General features: G+C 42.5%; 1 protein-coding gene across 1 annotated transcript; it reads right to left on the reverse strand.

Moving 5' to 3' along the window:
• Nucleotides 1-1,685: 1,685 nt before the first annotated feature.
• On the reverse strand, nt 1,686-14,696 carry LGSN (lengsin, lens protein with glutamine synthetase domain). Its single transcript, XM_088665822.1, has 4 exons — nt 14,571-14,696; nt 10,847-11,792; nt 8,734-8,900; nt 1,686-5,763 (listed from the first exon to the last, which is right to left on the reverse strand). Exons 1-4 carry the CDS (start codon nt 14,694-14,696, stop codon nt 4,564-4,566), a joined length of 2,439 nt encoding a protein of 812 aa, XP_088521948.1. The 3' UTR covers nt 1,686-4,563.
• Between the last annotated feature and the right edge of the window lie 2,163 nt (nt 14,697-16,859).

Genomic DNA, 16,859 nt, shown 5'->3' on the forward strand with positions numbered 1-16,859 from the left:
ACTTAAGTCCTTTGAAAGGCACTTGGAACTGTCAACTGATGGCCAAAGCTTCAAAGCACAGCGCAGGGCTCTCTGCAAACGGATTTGTTGTTGATTTTAACATCTGTAGTACCAGGCTGGCTTTTCTTTTAGAAAAGTGAATCTGCCAAAATCATGAATGTCACTTGCTCCCCCCCCCCCAGGCTACCCCATAGCACTTTGGAAAATGGAAGCCACCACAACCCCATGCCTTTTCTACTGGGGATGCAGGTACCCAACTTTAATTTATATCTCACACCTTTGTTCCAGATAATTATAATAATGCCGTGGGAACCTTATATATTACTTTGCATCCTGCAGAGCATGGAAAGGTTACAAAAACTAAACAACAAATTAATCAAACGTCAAGGGGGGGAAAGATGCATAGTAGCTGTGGGCATTTGTGTTGCCCTTTAAAAAAAGTCATTTAAAAAAACACGTGGTGTTTTTCTGGGCTGAAAACCTACAGTGATTTCTGATGGAAGCAGAGAAGAGTGTCCGTTCTGTGGTGTGCTGCTGCCCTCTGCCTTGAGTTTGGAGAAGAACTGCTCCTCCTGCTTGTGGTGTTCATGACAAACAGCATCATTCAGGAGCCATTCTTTACAAATCAAATCCCATTTTCATAACTCAGGAATCTAAAGCTGTCATTAGATACATGGGACCATGAGTAATGCTGAGCTCTGTATCTGTCTATCCGTCTATCTATATAGGACTGTCTTACCGTATCTCAAAATAATATCTACCCAGAGGTAATAAGCAGGTGCAAGGTATCATTATTGTTCACTGTGCAATGGAAGACTTGCCTGTGCAGTCATAACAGAGTCATTCAACACTCCTGCAGCATGTCCTTGCGTCTTGCTACTTGACATCTCTGTTCTTAACTCTAGTTTTCGCCAGTTGCTTTCACCTTTTTGTTTCCGTTTTTATTCTCTTCTCCTTGTTCCTTCTTCCCATTGTCCTCTTCCCCCTTCATTTAAATTGCTGCATGCCTGGGTGCCACATCATCCAGCTGGCACATCAGGGAAGGTGCCCTTACATATGCACATGGATCTCCCATGTGTGGAGGTTCTGTACACGTATGTGCATAATGCCCTTTCTCACACATGCCGGATGCATGAGTGGTGTGGCACAGCTGCCAGGCACCTCCACGAAAAGCACACACACAGCGTTTATCTCTGTCAGTGCAACAAAAACGTCCATTGATTCTGGAATTTTAATTCAGGACAGTTTAAGAAGAACTCAACATGAACAGATTTCAGAAATAACCACCTGACAAGAGGACAATGGCTGATTAAGTTTTTTAAAGTGTGGGCACATGTGGTAGACTTAAGCACTTATACATGTATTGTTTTCTGGAGGGGGAAAAAAGGAAGTGCTGTGCATTTTTGTTATATTTTAGAAGCATATGGAATTGCTTCTACACATATAAAGACACCAAAAATAATTTCATTGGGGAAGGGTTATTTGTTTTATGCTAATGGAAGAGGCATGTGAATAATCAAGTATCACACTTTTTAATACACTGTACAGAATGGACAAAGACACACTCCTCCATTGGCCTCCAAGACCGCTGGATGCCAACCAACCAACAAAATGGACAAAGGATATGGAATTAATATCCTTTTGTTGCTTTTATTTTGGGGAGTCATGCAACAAAATACACTCCAGGGAACTAATTTTTATTTGAAAATCAAACCCAATAGCCCCAAATCAGTCCATATTTATACTCAGCAAAACAATACATTTCTGTCCCCGTTGTAAACACACTTTTCGTAAATAGTGTTGAAACCAACAAACGTCATATAGATACATGCAAATTAAGATCACAAGCATAATTTGTTTCAGCACATCACTGTTGTTGGTTTTTTTAAAAAAAAATCTTACGGAAAATGGTCCATATATGTTATCTACCAGAAGTGATTTTCTCTTCCATAATGATGAGAATTTTTATATCTTTCATTATGCATACAGATGATATTTAAAGTTGTACTTTAAAGACTTAGGTAGCATGTTCCAATTAAAAATATATGGATCGATGAAAGCATGCAATACTTGGAATAACTCAGTTTTAAGCCTGAACCATACATGAAGGAGGACCACTTGAGGCTGCAGATGGAGGATAACATTACTGACAAATTCCTGCACCTATATAAAATCTAACATATATGAGGTATTGGTTCTAACCTAGTGCTTTTATTTACATAGGGGAGCCCTCAGAAATGTGATTCCCCCCAACAATATATAATAAAGCAAATATATGTTTTAATGAATTGTAGGTGTTTTCTAGGAATCTGTCAATGGTATAACGTGTCTGTGTTCATTTAAAAAAAATGTGTTGTAAGTCACTTGGAGAACTTTGGGTAACAAGCAATCAACAAGTCTATATTATTTTTAGTTTCTTGGAATTTGTTTCATTTTGTCCGCATTGTGTGACTGCAGGATTTAACATAGTTACTGAAAGGAACATTTTTTTAAAAAAAAAAATGTTGCTAAACTACAGCAGATGCAATCTAATGGAGAACAGCATCGTGGCATCCATCAGAATTCTGAACTACCTAATGAAGCAATCCACCCTGCTGTGCGGATTCCTCCACAGATTTCTTCCTTAGAGGACTACGATTAAAAGATGTTATTTTATGCCATGTTCAAGGGAAAGATGTGTAGGTTGCAGGTGAAATGAGAGATGCACTTGTACAAAGGGCTTTACTGCATTTAATGAGATAAGCTAAAAGACAGAGCCGAATTCACATGTGACGCTTTAAGGCAGAGTTGGTTTGGCCAGTTACTAAGAAAAGTATCAGTTCCAGAAGATGTGGCTTCCAGCAGGTCATGCTACCATGGATATTGTTTTGCAGCTTAAATAATAAATGCAGCTTCATTCATCCCTTGTAGTATCTCCAATGACCTCCTACAAAACGTAGCAGACCAACTTCACACTTTGAATTTAAACCAATCCAGTGCCATAAAATATTAATATTTTTTCAATAACAAAAAAACCATTAGCGTCACACAGTGGAAACTTTCCTGCAGCATGTCAGATGAGGAATGAGAGGGAAGTTATCTAGTAACCAAGGCATGCATCCTCCCATCTTCCATGCTTGCTTTTGGGTCATTGATCAAATCACTATTCTCCTTCTTAGATACAAAGGCTTGGGGGCAGTGATTTCCGCCCTGTCTTGTGTTCATCGCATCAGCTCCACTTCTGTTCTGCTACAGCTCAGCTTCTGCTGAAACCTACATTATTCACCTCATCCTCCCCAGTGGCTGAAACTAGCATAATCAATTATGTAATCAATTAAATTTGGTTCATTTCTACAGAAGGGAAACATCAACAACAATGCAGAAAATAAAATATTTATGTAACATTCACAGACTTTAAAAAGATAGTGAATATGAGTGGTTTGATCTATCTATCTATCTATCTATCTATCTATCTATCTATCTATCTATCTATCTATCTCTATGAACATTGCATAGATAATTGCACAATTTCTGTTCCTGACCTTGGACAAGCATGCAAATTGTGGCAATTTCCATTTCCAATTTTGTTTCCAGCAGAATTCTCTGAATCCCTACATGTGGAAGCATTTTGTAAGCAAAGGTTCATTCATACCCCACTGGTGGAAAAAGGATGCAGCTTTTGGCAGTTTCCCCCTTCCGACTGAAGCCCACCCCCAAAATCTGCTTCAGATGGTTGGAGTACCTTTCAACACTAGGGTGGGGATGGCAAAAAATCACATCCACCAGTGATATCCTTCACTGGATTGCAAGTCACTATGTGTCTAGAATGAGTCCTTCTGTTTGCCGAATGGAACTCAGGATCTAATCCACAGTTCAGCAATTATTCTTCTAAGAAGTATAAAACTTTTAGAACTTAAAATAAAACCACTCCCTGATTAACAGAGCTACACTTGGATAGACTTTATCTTACATGTGAATGGTTCCCAGTTGCTGTGTACAAAGCTGAAGAAAACAGCATTGGAATTATTTACAACCTTTTTTTATTGGTGACTGATCTTCATGCTGGAGCTTTTCACAACTTCAGTTCAGCACTTTACTGAAAAACTGGTACTGAAGGAAACAATCCAGGAAATAAGTGTGTACAATGCTGCACAGGATTTCACTAGCCAGCTTTGGTTTTTTCAGTATGCCAATCATATACAGAACTCTGGGGCAAAGGAATCAGGGTGCTCTATATGCCAGCTTTTGGAAACTGAAAAAGGTTTATCCAAGAGCACCTACATTTACTACAAAGCTATGGAAACCAATAAACAATTCTAATACTCTGTATAGCATTTAACAAGTGTTCAGAGTAATGCACTTGCATTATCTGGGTGTGATCCTTACAACAACTCTGTAAGGTAGGTCAATTTTATTATTCCCCATGCTGCAGACGAGAGGACTGAGGCTGAGAGAGAGCAGTTTGCTTAAGACTGCCCCGTGAGTTCATGGCAGAGATGGGATTCAAACTGGAAACTTCTTGATCCATAGCTCAGGCTCTTAGCCACAACACTACAGTGGCTCTCAAAGTGTCATGCACTTGTGCTAGATAAAATATTCTAAAAATTTATTCCTTTCCACATCCATCTCTTCATTTTCCATCTCATACTGTTTCATAGCGATGAAATACCGGACAAAGGTGTTACCTAGGGCTTCCCGGATGCACTCGTCTTCCTGAAGTGCAATGAGAGCATCTTCCAGTTTCAGTGGGATTGTTGCAACTTTGAACTGAGCAGTGCTCTGGATCTCCTCTGATGCCTCCTGGAAACTGAGTCCTCTCCTTATGCCATCCAGACCAGCAGCAATAGTAGCAGACAGAACCAAGTAAGGGTTTGCCATTGCTGAACCTAGCCTGCTTTCAATCCGAGTTCCTTTCTCACCGTGACTTTTGACGTTAAATGCACAGCTGTTATCATTCCATGCCCACTTCACAGTCACCATCTCCTTGGAATCCTTGCGGTACACGTTGTAGCGTTCACGGCAGCCAATCGTTGGAGCCATCAAACAGCTCAGAGCTGCAGAATGCACCAATAACCCAGCAAGCCAGTTCTTCCCTATGTCAGTGAACTCGGGGGCTCCGGAACCAGAAAAAAACAAATTATTCTGCCCAGTGATATCCCAAAGGCTATGGGAGAGGATGCCTGAGTTGCAAAATCCATTCTCGGTGAAAAAGCTGGCAATGTAATTGTACTTTTTGGCCACTTCTTTAATGCCGGTGCGGAAGGTGAAGGCACTGTCGGCTGCACTGAGGCCAAACTCTGGCTGAAAAGAGATCTCCATTTGGCCAGGTCCTATGGAAGATGAGAAACTCTCAATGTTCGCCCCGGCGTGATACATTCCGTCAATGAGTTCCTGAATGAAACACTGGTCCTGGTTATTGAGTATGGTTGTAGTGGGGAAAGTGATCGTCTTTGAATTGATGATTTCAGCAATGCCATAAATGCAGAACTCGTAAGTGAAGGCAGAGCGCAGGGCAAGGCCATGGTCTTGGAGTTGCCCCAGCTGTTGTTTGGCAATGTGCCTGGGGGAAGTCAACAAAGGGTTGCCGGTTACAGTGAAGGAATCGCAGATCACTCTAGCAGTGTCTTCAGTCCATGGCAAAACCCGAAACGTTGATAATTCAGGACTCAGGATTATGTCACAGTTGAAATTGCTGGCGCTTACATGGTTTATTTCATTGTCCTTGGGATTCAGAGTCAGTTCAAGGTAACCTCTGGGCATGGCAACACCATGGATTGCTTTGGCCTAAATAGAGGGAATAAACTTTTATGACTGTGCTGTTCTCACTTTAACACTGCAATTATAAGGTACAATTATGATTACAACAATGAGAAATGCTATGCCTGTATGAGTTCAAATTCTGCGCAAGGCTGTGTGTCTGATTTTACAGAGGATAGTCCTTTATCTGAAGGGCTGTCTGGTCCAAGACCATTTCAAAGATACAGAACCCTAAGAAGGGAGAGCAGGAGCCCTGAAGCAGCCCATCAACAATTAAAAGCACCAAGATAGCAGACTGAGCAGACACAGAATCTTTTCCATTAAACTGAGATTATTTCTAGTTCAGCTATGGTATATTTGTAAATTTGAATCTATACATATAAATTAACACATGCAAATTTTGTGCTAATATGCGTCTTCTTTTGCCCTTTTAATTCTGATGATGGATCTCCTCTTTCTTGGTGATATGTAAGGGGCCACACTTCAAAAGCAGGGATGTCAGCAACTTGTTCCATAAGGGAGTTATGCACCGTATCTCATGGGAGATATATCCAAAGATTTCTAAGTGTCCAGTGGGACCTCTAGCATATTTTCTTTGAACAGGCATACACAGAGTACATTGGAGGTTGCCAATAGGGTTGGGAAATAAAAAGGCCCAGTGAGCATTTTGGTTGTGTGGTTCTCTGGATTGTGGTATAGTTTACTAACTCTTGAAAAGTTAGCAACCAGCTGCGTCTCAGGTTGCATCCTGTTTACAACGTCCTCCTACTTCTCACACTTCCCTCTTGGGCCTCATGGCTTCCTTGTTCTACTATAGACTAGTTAGCTAGACTAGAACTGGGAACTTTTCTATCCAAGTATGTATTTTCCATATCTACAAGGTTTCCTTACATACAAGTGTGTGTGTGTGTGTGTGTGTGTGTGTGACTGCAACAGAAAACATCTGCTCCAAGGTTCACTCCCTTAACACTAGTTTGCCCTGCATACCCAAAGGGTTTCAACAGGTAATAAAATAATCCAGCAAAGTTGTTAACAGGTGACATTGGTCAACCCGACAATAGGTGAAATCCAACTGGTGCCCTTGGTTTCAGGGAAGGGCTTGGGATCCTGCAGACACCTTCACAAATGGGAGCAGAGGGGAGGTGATTTGGCTTATTTGTTATTTCCTTTAGAGGCCCCTCCACCCCACATTCCACCCTGTTCTGGGAGGTCCCCTAACACTTGAGGGGAATGAAAGAGGCCATAACCTGAAAGGGGTTGGAAAATTGAAACATGCTCGAAAATCACCCCAAACCCATCAAACAACTTGCCAAGGTGACAATAAATGAAGGCAGAAAGATAAGAAGACATGCATCAGTCCAACAAGCAAGGCTAGAAATGTGCAGGCATAAACAGAACCACCTGGATAGGAGGCAGGAAATCAACTGGCCCTTTGGTTCTGCAAAGGGGGAATAGAATTCCTAATAACTGCCTCCCCTCTCTATTAGCAGAGGCATACGCTGGATCAAAAGCTCCTTCCAAGAATCCAACAGCATCCTATGTAACCTGTAATATTGTAAATGTGGTTAGACCTAGTCCTGCACACCTGTGCTCATCTTACATTCCAACTTTTTTTATTATTTTTTTGAAGAACACCAGATGATTTACACTTTCACTTCAACTTTAATTTGAGCTTGGTTTGGGGATATGTCAGACAAGTTCAGGTTAATTTGAAAAGGGTGAGCCTGGCTCCCTGCACTTTGAATTGAGTGATGGGTGAAAAGATGCTCCCATTACCCCATCGCCTTTCAAGAGCATTAAATTCCCTGGAAGAGAGTTCATTTCTGCTAATGCCTAAATGGCATCAGTGAAAGAAAATTGGATCTGAGCCCAAGGCTTCAAAACTACAGCAAGATCTAAGGACAAAATTAAGAGAAAATTGCCTTTGGGGCTTCAAAGAAGTTTAGAATGAAAGCAAGGTTTTACTAGATTTCCAGTAATGCCAGTATATATTTTCACTCAATGGAACCTGAAATATTCATGACACGGTTATAGCTAAAATACAGCATATAAACCATCCATGCTGAGTATCACATAAACAATACACCAAAAGGCCCTTAGAGGTCACTACTTTCTATACAGCTGCTACCAAATGCTTCATAATATGACTCATATTTATTGGAACACCAGCATCGCCAATATTATTATTAAGCCGTCATGCATACAACGGTATTTTCTTATCTGATTTAATCGCTGAAAAGGGAATACTTCCAAACTAGAATGATTCCCATGCTATCACTTCAGTGCCTTTTGTAATTTGCTCTTGGCCTCCTCCTGCAATTTGCCGATGTCAAATAAAACAGGATCGTTGTGCAAGTTGCAAATGTTTAGAAAAAGAAAGATAAATCTGGGGGAAGGCGAGTCTTGGGTGTGTAAAGAATCAACATTGACAAGTTCTCTTAATTAGATTTGCATTTCTTCAGGGCTGAGGAATGACTGCTTTGGCAGGGCAGGGGGGCAGCAGGGAGGAGATGAAATAAGCCAGGGGTTCCCAAACTAAGGCCTGGGGGGGGCGGATGCGGCCCAATCACCTTCTAAATCCGGCCCGCGGACGGTCCGGTAATCAGCATGTTTTTACATGAGTAGAATGTGTCCTTTTATTTAACATGCTTCTCTGGGTTGTTTGTGGGGGCTGCCTGGTGTTTTTACATGAGTAGAATGTGTCCTTTTATTTAAAATGCATCTCTGGGTTATTTGTGGGGCATAGGAATTCTTTCATTCCCCCCCCCAAATATAGTCTGGCCCCCTACAAGGTCTGAGGGACAGTGGACTGGCCCCCTGCTGAAAAGGTTTGCTGACCCCTGAAATAAGCCTTTGGGGTACCAATGAGCAAAGGAGGAAATATATGTTGTGTAAACTGGAATTGTATTGCACGTGGCAAAGGTCTGTGGTGTAGCAAGTTGTCTCTTCATGGCCAGGGAACACAGAAGACTTGCTACAGGGGATAGATAAACGTACCCGGAAAAAACGAGATGGGATGCTCTTTGACCTTGACACGCCATGAAGGTCAGCTGCTTCAAACCGGACAAAACGTACATTGTCTCTGGACATCTGTTCTTTAATGCGCTCAATCTCAGAGACCAAGTGAAGGGGAATGTTCTTTACACTGGGATCTCTGCTGTGCTCTAAAAATTAAAATACACTCGATCAGGTCAAAATTTAAATATTTGCCATCAACATGTCCACGCTGGTATATCTTTTCAATGCAGTGCGCAATACCACACAAAAATCAATACAGTGGTACCACTGGTTATGAACTCAATTCATTCCAGAGGTCCATTCTTAAGCTGAAACCGTTCTTATCCTGACGCACGCTTTCGCTAATGGGGGCCTTCCGCTGCGCACACGCCTGCAGCATGCGATTTCTGTTCGCATCCTGGGGCAAAGTTTGCAACCAGGAGCAGCTACCTCCGGGTTAGTGGAGCTCGTAACCTGAAGCGTTCGTAACCAGAAGTGTTCATAACCAGAGGTACCATTGTACACATAAGCATCTTGATTTCAAGCAGAAAAGCCTCTGGTGCAGAATGTCTTAAGGCTCAACAAGATACACTTTGCAAATAATAACTTAGCAATGCACACAGATAACGTCTGTGTATATGCAACAGATAAATGGTGGAACATTTTAGGTGGTAATCAACTGGAGTTTACTCAGAGTAAGCCCACTGAAATTAATGGACCTAGCTTAGTCACATTAATTCATTTAAATGGGGCACCCTGAGAAAAACTTAGCTGAATGCACACACACCCCAGAGCCCCACAAGCAGGCCTCTGCTGCTCTCGGTCAGCTGGTTTTTCACTCATTATTAACAGCTGTAGTCACTAAACTGCCAGAAACAAATGCAGCCAGTTGTCTGAAGGGGTCTAATTATGATATAGTTTGGATAAGATGCAAAAATCTAGCTTTCTGGATTCTGGGTGGCCACAGATTCAATCATTTGTTGGACTCATTTATTCAGATTAGTTCCACATGATTGATATGTGCTACTTTGGAGCCAATTAAAACCATCTCCAAATTTCGCCTACCGGTAATCCACATGCAATCCAAAGTGAATTTACAGGGTTCCTGCTCAGGCAATATTTCTTTAGGAATTTCATAGGCCTTAATAGAGTTTCAATAATGTTAGCCAGGTGATGTGCAGGTGAAGAGCTTTACACAGCCCTAGTTCTCCATTCAATGATGTATTTATTATTGCAGTTTATAGCCTCACTTTTTGCATGGAACACCCAAGGCAGCAAGCAATGGATTGGGTGGATCTGAAGGAGCCTGTTCAGGCTAAACTTCTACATGCATTTCATTTAAGATTAGCTTTAAAAAGTTCTGCTCAGGAAAGTTCTGCTCATTCCAGTGTGGTATAGTGATTAGAGAGCTGGGCTAGGACCTGAGAGACTGGGGTTCAATTTCTCACTCAGCCATGAAGCTCACTGGGGTTAATTTGGGTTGGAGCCTTCCTGTGCCCCCTCCCATTAGAGCAGGGCAGGCATAGGCAAACTCGGCCCTCCAGATGTTTTGGAACTACTATTCCTATCATCCCTGACCACTGGTCCTGCTAGATAGGGATCATGGGAGTTGTAGGCCAAAAACATCTGGAAGGCTGAGTTTGCCTATGCCTGGAGTAGGGGATGTCTCCATGGTGTCTATGTTTTTCAAGAGCTATCCTGCAGCTTTCCCCCTCAGAGTACACGCTTTCATGATACCGGTACTTCTGGCTGCTCTCCTTGTTGGAGCTACCCAAAATGATATATTTTTGCTGAGGTGGGGGGTGGAGTGGAAGCTAGAATTTATCTTTTGGCAAAAATCATCCGGAGGGCACTGATAATGACACAACACAGGCACCCACCTTCTTCTCCCCTGCCGAGCCCTAATTACTGAGTTTGAATGGGCTCCTCTGACCCTGCCACTTGTAGCATTTATACACACACACACACCTTTTCGATGTGCAATGTCCTTGCATACCATGAACCACACAAGTCTGTGTTATCAATAAAAACAAGGCAAGGCAATACTTCTGTTTAACTGAGAGGACTCCCATCCCTATATGGTGTGCTGCAGGCAAAGACTTAACTTCCTTACCAGATGTGGGCTCAAATTTAGTTTCTGAAGCACTGCCTGCATTGGGGGAATGTGTCTGTTGCCTCCCAGGAGAATGATCTATATCTTCACTTTCAGATGGCTGCTTATCCAACCCAGCAGAGCTGTGCAGCAGTGGTGGCTTCCCTGCTAGCCCTGCTCCTGGCTTGCGCCCAGAGAGGGCTTTCTGATCACCTCCTCTTAAATGAGGGTGAAACATTTCCATGTAGCTCCTTTGATTATCACTAGACTTCAGCGGAAGTGTATGGGAAGAGGGACTTCTGGATTTGCCACTGTTCCTAACCCTGGTGCTCAGCACTGGGCTTTCTCTCAACAGGTTTTTCAACTCTTGCAAAGTTTCTTTGGAAATTCCAGAGCCCAAAGCTAAAGAGTCTTTGCTTTCATCTTTTTCCTGGGTTGCTGCATGATGATCTGTGTCCTTTTTCTCAGTCATGTAGAACTTCCACTCCTTCTCTGCTGTGTCAGGTTTCTCTTTATCATTTCCTGGTGCTTTTGAATTCTCTCTGATTCTCGCTGTATTTAGACACACGCCTTTCCCTTCTTTGCCATCTAAATCTGTTTTTGGTGCATGGTCTTCTTTGCTGGAATTTTCTATTGCCTCATGAGCTTCTGGGCTGCTTTCGTGAGGTTCCTCTCTGCCCTGCTGTGGGTCTTCTGTTGTATGACAATATTTGGGAGGGTTCTCATCTGCTTCCTGCATCGCTGGGAAGCCTAGTGGTTTCTGAAGAAGTTCGTCTGTACATGGCTTGAGGTGAGAAAGCTTTCTTTGATGAGAGAGAGAATCAGGAGTGTTTCCAGGGTGAGAAGTGTCCATAGTTTCACATCCTGCTGTAAGGTTCTGCTTCCCAGTGACTTTGACGCCTCTTTTTCTTCTTAATCCACACATGCAGTTGCCATCAACTTCCTCGGTTTCATTTCCGGCAGTGCTCTGCAATCATCAGCAAATATAAACAATATGCTCTAATCGAATGAAATAGGCAGCCCTCTTTAATTCACACTTTATACATTTGACATACTTACGGAATTGATTCATTCCATAAACCCAGGCCCAATGCACATTGTAACATCCACACTGCAAGGGGATTTCACAACCTAATCAAAGCTCGCTCTTCTGTTAAATGTTCAATAGAATTATGTATATGTGTGTGTACTTTTTAACCCAGAAAAAATCTTCTCAAAAGTCAGGAGTTGTCTTATATACCGGGTCGTATTTCTTATATGGCGAGTATATCCCAAACTCTGTATTTTAACTGGAAAAGTTGGGGGTCGTCTTATACGCCAGCCAAACCTCCCTGGGGAGAGCATTCCACAAAGAGGGAGCCACTGCAAAAAGGACCCATTATCCTATTGCCACCCTCCAGACCTCTCATGGGAGGAGGCACAGAAAGAAGGATCACAGAGGACAATCTCAGGGTCCGGGTAGGTTCATATGGAGAGAGGTGGTCCTTGAGGTATTGTGGTCCTGAGCCATTTAAGGCTTTATAGGTCAAAACCAGCACATTGAATTGGGCCCAGAAACTAATTGGCAGGCCAGGATTGGTGTAATATGCTCAAACTGTCTTGTCCCAGTAAGCAACCTGGCTGCTGAATTCTGCACCACCTGAAGTTTCCAAACCGTCTTCAGAGGCAGCCCTGCATATAATGCAATGTAATGTAATGTAATGTAACCTAGAGGTTACCAGTGCTACGACAACAGTAGTTACACTATCCCTGTCCAGATAAGGGCACAGCTGGGCCACCAGCCAAAGCTGATGGAAGGCTTCCTCTTATTATAATTAAGTCTCCAATCATTTCTTGATAGATGAGGTCTGCTAGGAAAGTTTGCTTGTCCAAAAGGTATTTTCTTAAAAACATTGTCTTCTTGAGTCTTTAAGTAATCCTGCATTCTGCATACCAAACAGCTATTTGTTCACTCCATCCCAAGGTCTCAATTAAGTTCTTCCTATCAGAAAGGAAATGGAGTTCCCACAGCTGAGCATGAAGAAAAAACTAAATTATCCAAAGCATGAATGGAAAACATTCATCAATGTTTCATATCTCCCCAGTGAGATCTTCAGGAAAAGTTAGCAAGAGAGAGAGAGAAAAGAATTAAAAGAAAGATAGTTTTACCTTCTCTAAAAACACTGGAAAGCAAAGGATTTAAGATATGGGAATACTGGGTAATGTATGGTTTGAGAGGGGCGTGTGTGTTTCAGAGAGTTTAAAATGATCTGATGCTAAGCTGCTCCACAGGGCAGCAGATTGTGGTGCCAAAGTTCTGTGGTGGAAGACTGGGGTGGCTAAGCTGTGGACCACGTACCCTATCTTCCCTTAGAACTCTAAGACAACCCACATTTTCTTTTTTTAAAAAAAACCCCAAGTTTCAGTTTTAGCATTTTGATTTTTTGTATGTAATACACCAAAGTGTGGGTTAAGTTATTGTAAGTTTTAGTTAAGTCTGCTGCAACTGGATTTCTTATGGACAGTGCCAATTCTGAATGTATTGGATTTGTGACTATTATGCTCATTTGCCTTCAGTAGCAGTAAAGCTCTGCTGGATGAAATACAATTGCCTCTGGTCTGTTTTGGGGGAATCCTGCAATGTGTTTAAGTTTTTACTCTGCTAGCTATACATTGGAGTTCTGCTCTGGCTCAATATTGAGTAGAATTCCATGACAGATCCACCCAGATTGTCTATGTGGATGGTAATCTTAATTGTTGCTGAGAAATTTTCATCTTCTAATACAGCACAGGTTGGGGGTACAATCCAGCATTTTAAGGCCCTGTAGGAGAGTTTAGCAACTGCTTCATCTCTCTCCCACTCAGATCATTAGAAGCTGATGGCCAGGGGCATCTTACCCATAGAGGCTAGTGGCGCGGGGCACTGGGGCGCCAAGTTCTGGAGGGCGCTAGGGAAGAGGCGGAGGCTTGCCGCCCTTGTCTGCCTCCGCCATGCTGCACCGAAGCAGCGCCATGCGCGGAGCCTCCGTCTGCTGTGGCCACCATGGCACGAAGCGGCCAGCTGAGCCAGGAGGCGCCGTGTCCAGCCTCCGCCTCTTCCCCACCGGAGGAGCCGCCCTCCAGTCACTGCCCGCCTCCTTCAGCCCCAACAGCGGCACCATCCTCCCTAAAAAAAAACCTATGGGAAACGGGGGGGGTTGCCGGATGGAGCTTTGCACCACGGCACCAGATATGCTTAAGACGGCCCTGCTGATGGCTTATGCCTTAGATTTGTCCACTGAAACACAGACAGGGTTGATTTCCTGACATGTGTACTGCACACAAACAGTTAACCTTTCAGCTTAGCACAGACAACTAGCTGACTTTGGAGGCTTTTAGCTCAACATCTAACATCAAAGGGAAAATGCTGCTGCTTGCTAAGCACACAGTGCATCAAACACCCCAAACTTTGCCTGTCTCGCAATTCCAGATCCAAGACATAAAGCAATGGTGTTTGGAACTAAGTTCTTACCTAACACTGCATGCTCAGTCTACTTTCTTGAAATCAATCAGTCTTCTGTTTGTTTGTTTGCTTGCTTGCTTGCTTGCTTGCTTGCTTGCTTGTTTGCTTGCCGACTTATTAAGGTTACATCCCAATATTTCCAATGCACTATTTTTCAACACACCAAAAAATGCAATGGAGATTCTTTTTCCTCACCACCATTCACATAGCACCATGCACATAGCACGTTTTGTTTAAATCATTCACAACACACATATGTTTTACCTGGCCATTGGCATCTTCTTTGTCCATCTCCTGCACATTTTGGTTCCAGCTCTCATTCAAAATGGCTAAGGAAATGCACCCAGTATTTATGGAGGTGTCTACAATGGACCTATCTGCAACAAACATAAGCTAGGACAGAATTTCCAGAAGCTCCTCTCTTCTGGGCCAATGATCAACTGGGGGAAAGAAGCCATAGAAAGGGTTGCAACCAGGAGTGTGCTTTGCTGGAATAGTTTAGAGAAATAAATGTATCTTTGTAGCCGACCAGCTGCCAGGAAACATAAGAGAAAGAAAGCATAAAACAGTTTTGTTCAACTATTTTTTTCCACAAGCTTTTTGTTTTGTTTTGTATGATGTAATTATTTTGTTGCTATTCTGAAACACAACCTATTGATGCAATTCTTAGGGCCATTCCAACAGCAAAGTGCTGTTGAACGCAACACAGGAAGAAAGGGTGCAGCACCAAATAGAATCCGCCTTGTGTGTCCCTTGCTAGATGTTGGTGGCCATTGTTTCGCTCAGCTCTTTGTGAAAAGAGTTCAGAATCTTGCTGAATGAACAAATCCATATTGTACATGCCTTTGCCTGCATTGTTGTAGGTCAGGATGGGAAGGAATAGAAAGCATGTTGCTAAATGGGCATTTGGGTTCTGCATGTTTTGTTAAACTGACTCAGCAGGACAAGAGACAAAGCTGAACAGCCTAGCACAACCCTTTGGGGGCTAACATTGGTTTCTGTTTGTTCCACAGTCATTGCAGTTGCAAGCGGGAAGGCCAGCCTGCTCAGAGATAGTATTATCCACTTTGTGTTAACATATAAAATTTTAGAGTGTGGGTTGGATAAGGCACAAGAGCACAAACATCTGAACATTTGGGGTTATATCCAGTTGTCACTCTCAGAAGAATATTCTGAAATTAATGAACCACAGGCCACATTCACACCATGTATTTAAAGCACTATACTGACACTTTTAAGGCAGCGCTCATGGCTTGCCCCAAAGAAATCTGGGGGCTTTAGTTTATTAAGAATGCTGAGTTGGTAGAAGACCTCCCACAGACCTAAAACTCCCAGATTTCCCCATGAAGAGGGATGACTGTAGAAATTGTAGCACTGGGAGGGGAATTGGGCGTCTCTCAGCACCCTTGACAACTACAGTTCCCAGAATTCTTTGGGGGAAGCCATTACTGTTTTAAAAAGTGGCATCACGGTGCATTAAATGTATAGCGTGAATGTGACCTAAGTAACACACATTATTTTCAAAATAAAATTCATAAGTACAAATTGATCATTTGGAAAGACAGGGGTTTATTGGGAAAGGGGAGGAGGGAATGGGTGGACAGATACCCCACCCCCCAAAAATCTGTGTAATAATTTGCAGCCACCTCTGCTGAGCTGAAGATTGCAAGCTACACTGCACCCTGGGTTTTTTCTAAATTTCCAGAAATCATTTTTTAAAAAATTGGTTTTAACATGCTTTTGTGCTACAGTTTTACTGGATTTGTGCTGTATTTTTGTTTTAATGCTGTTTACATTGTACACTGCACAGAGTTTATAAATGATTTTAAATAAAATACAGGAATAAAAAGCCAATTGATTGATCCTCAAGCAAGCACCTTACTAGACCCTGCAGCAGGGATGTTTCAGATAATAATAATAATAATAATAATAATAATAATAATAATAATAATAATAATTTATACCCTGCCCATCTGGGCGGCTCCCAACAGAATATTAAAAGCACAATAAAACATCAACTAAAATAACACCTCAGAGCCTATGAACCCTAACTAGTTTATTTCGGATGAGGAGTGGGATTCTTAGTGACAATATTAGGGTTTTACAGCTTTTACAGCTATGGAGGTGTGACGGGCACAGGAGTCCTGAGAGGGCAAAAAGATGGCAATTCATGTAGACAGGAAGGAGCCAGTCCTGATTTTCCTTCTGTGTCTCTAGCTGGCCCTGCCCCAACTTCCCTTCAGCCATCTCCTCCTGGGATTCTTGCCCCCTAATAACTGCCTCTTTCCCCTCAGCCAACATGTCCTTTGTGACCTCAGAGCAGTCTGTTGCCATGGCAACCACTGGCAAGGCATCAGGACAACCTCCCTAGGCCTCACAAATGTAGGGTACCACAACATTGATTTGTTCATTATTTAAAAATCTTTTAAGCCCACCCTTCATGTACACTGATACAGATGGAGGGCAGGAAGTCACTCAAGTATTTGAGTTTCCATTATGTAGCTTGAAGAAAAAGAATGGATGCTACAAATTTAGGAAACCTTTTATATCTAA

The sequence above is a fragment of the Zootoca vivipara genome, chromosome 3 (genome assembly GCF_965207765.1).
Source record: "Zootoca vivipara chromosome 3, rZooViv2.hap1.1, whole genome shotgun sequence".
Lineage (NCBI taxonomy): Eukaryota > Metazoa > Chordata > Lepidosauria > Squamata > Lacertidae > Zootoca > Zootoca vivipara.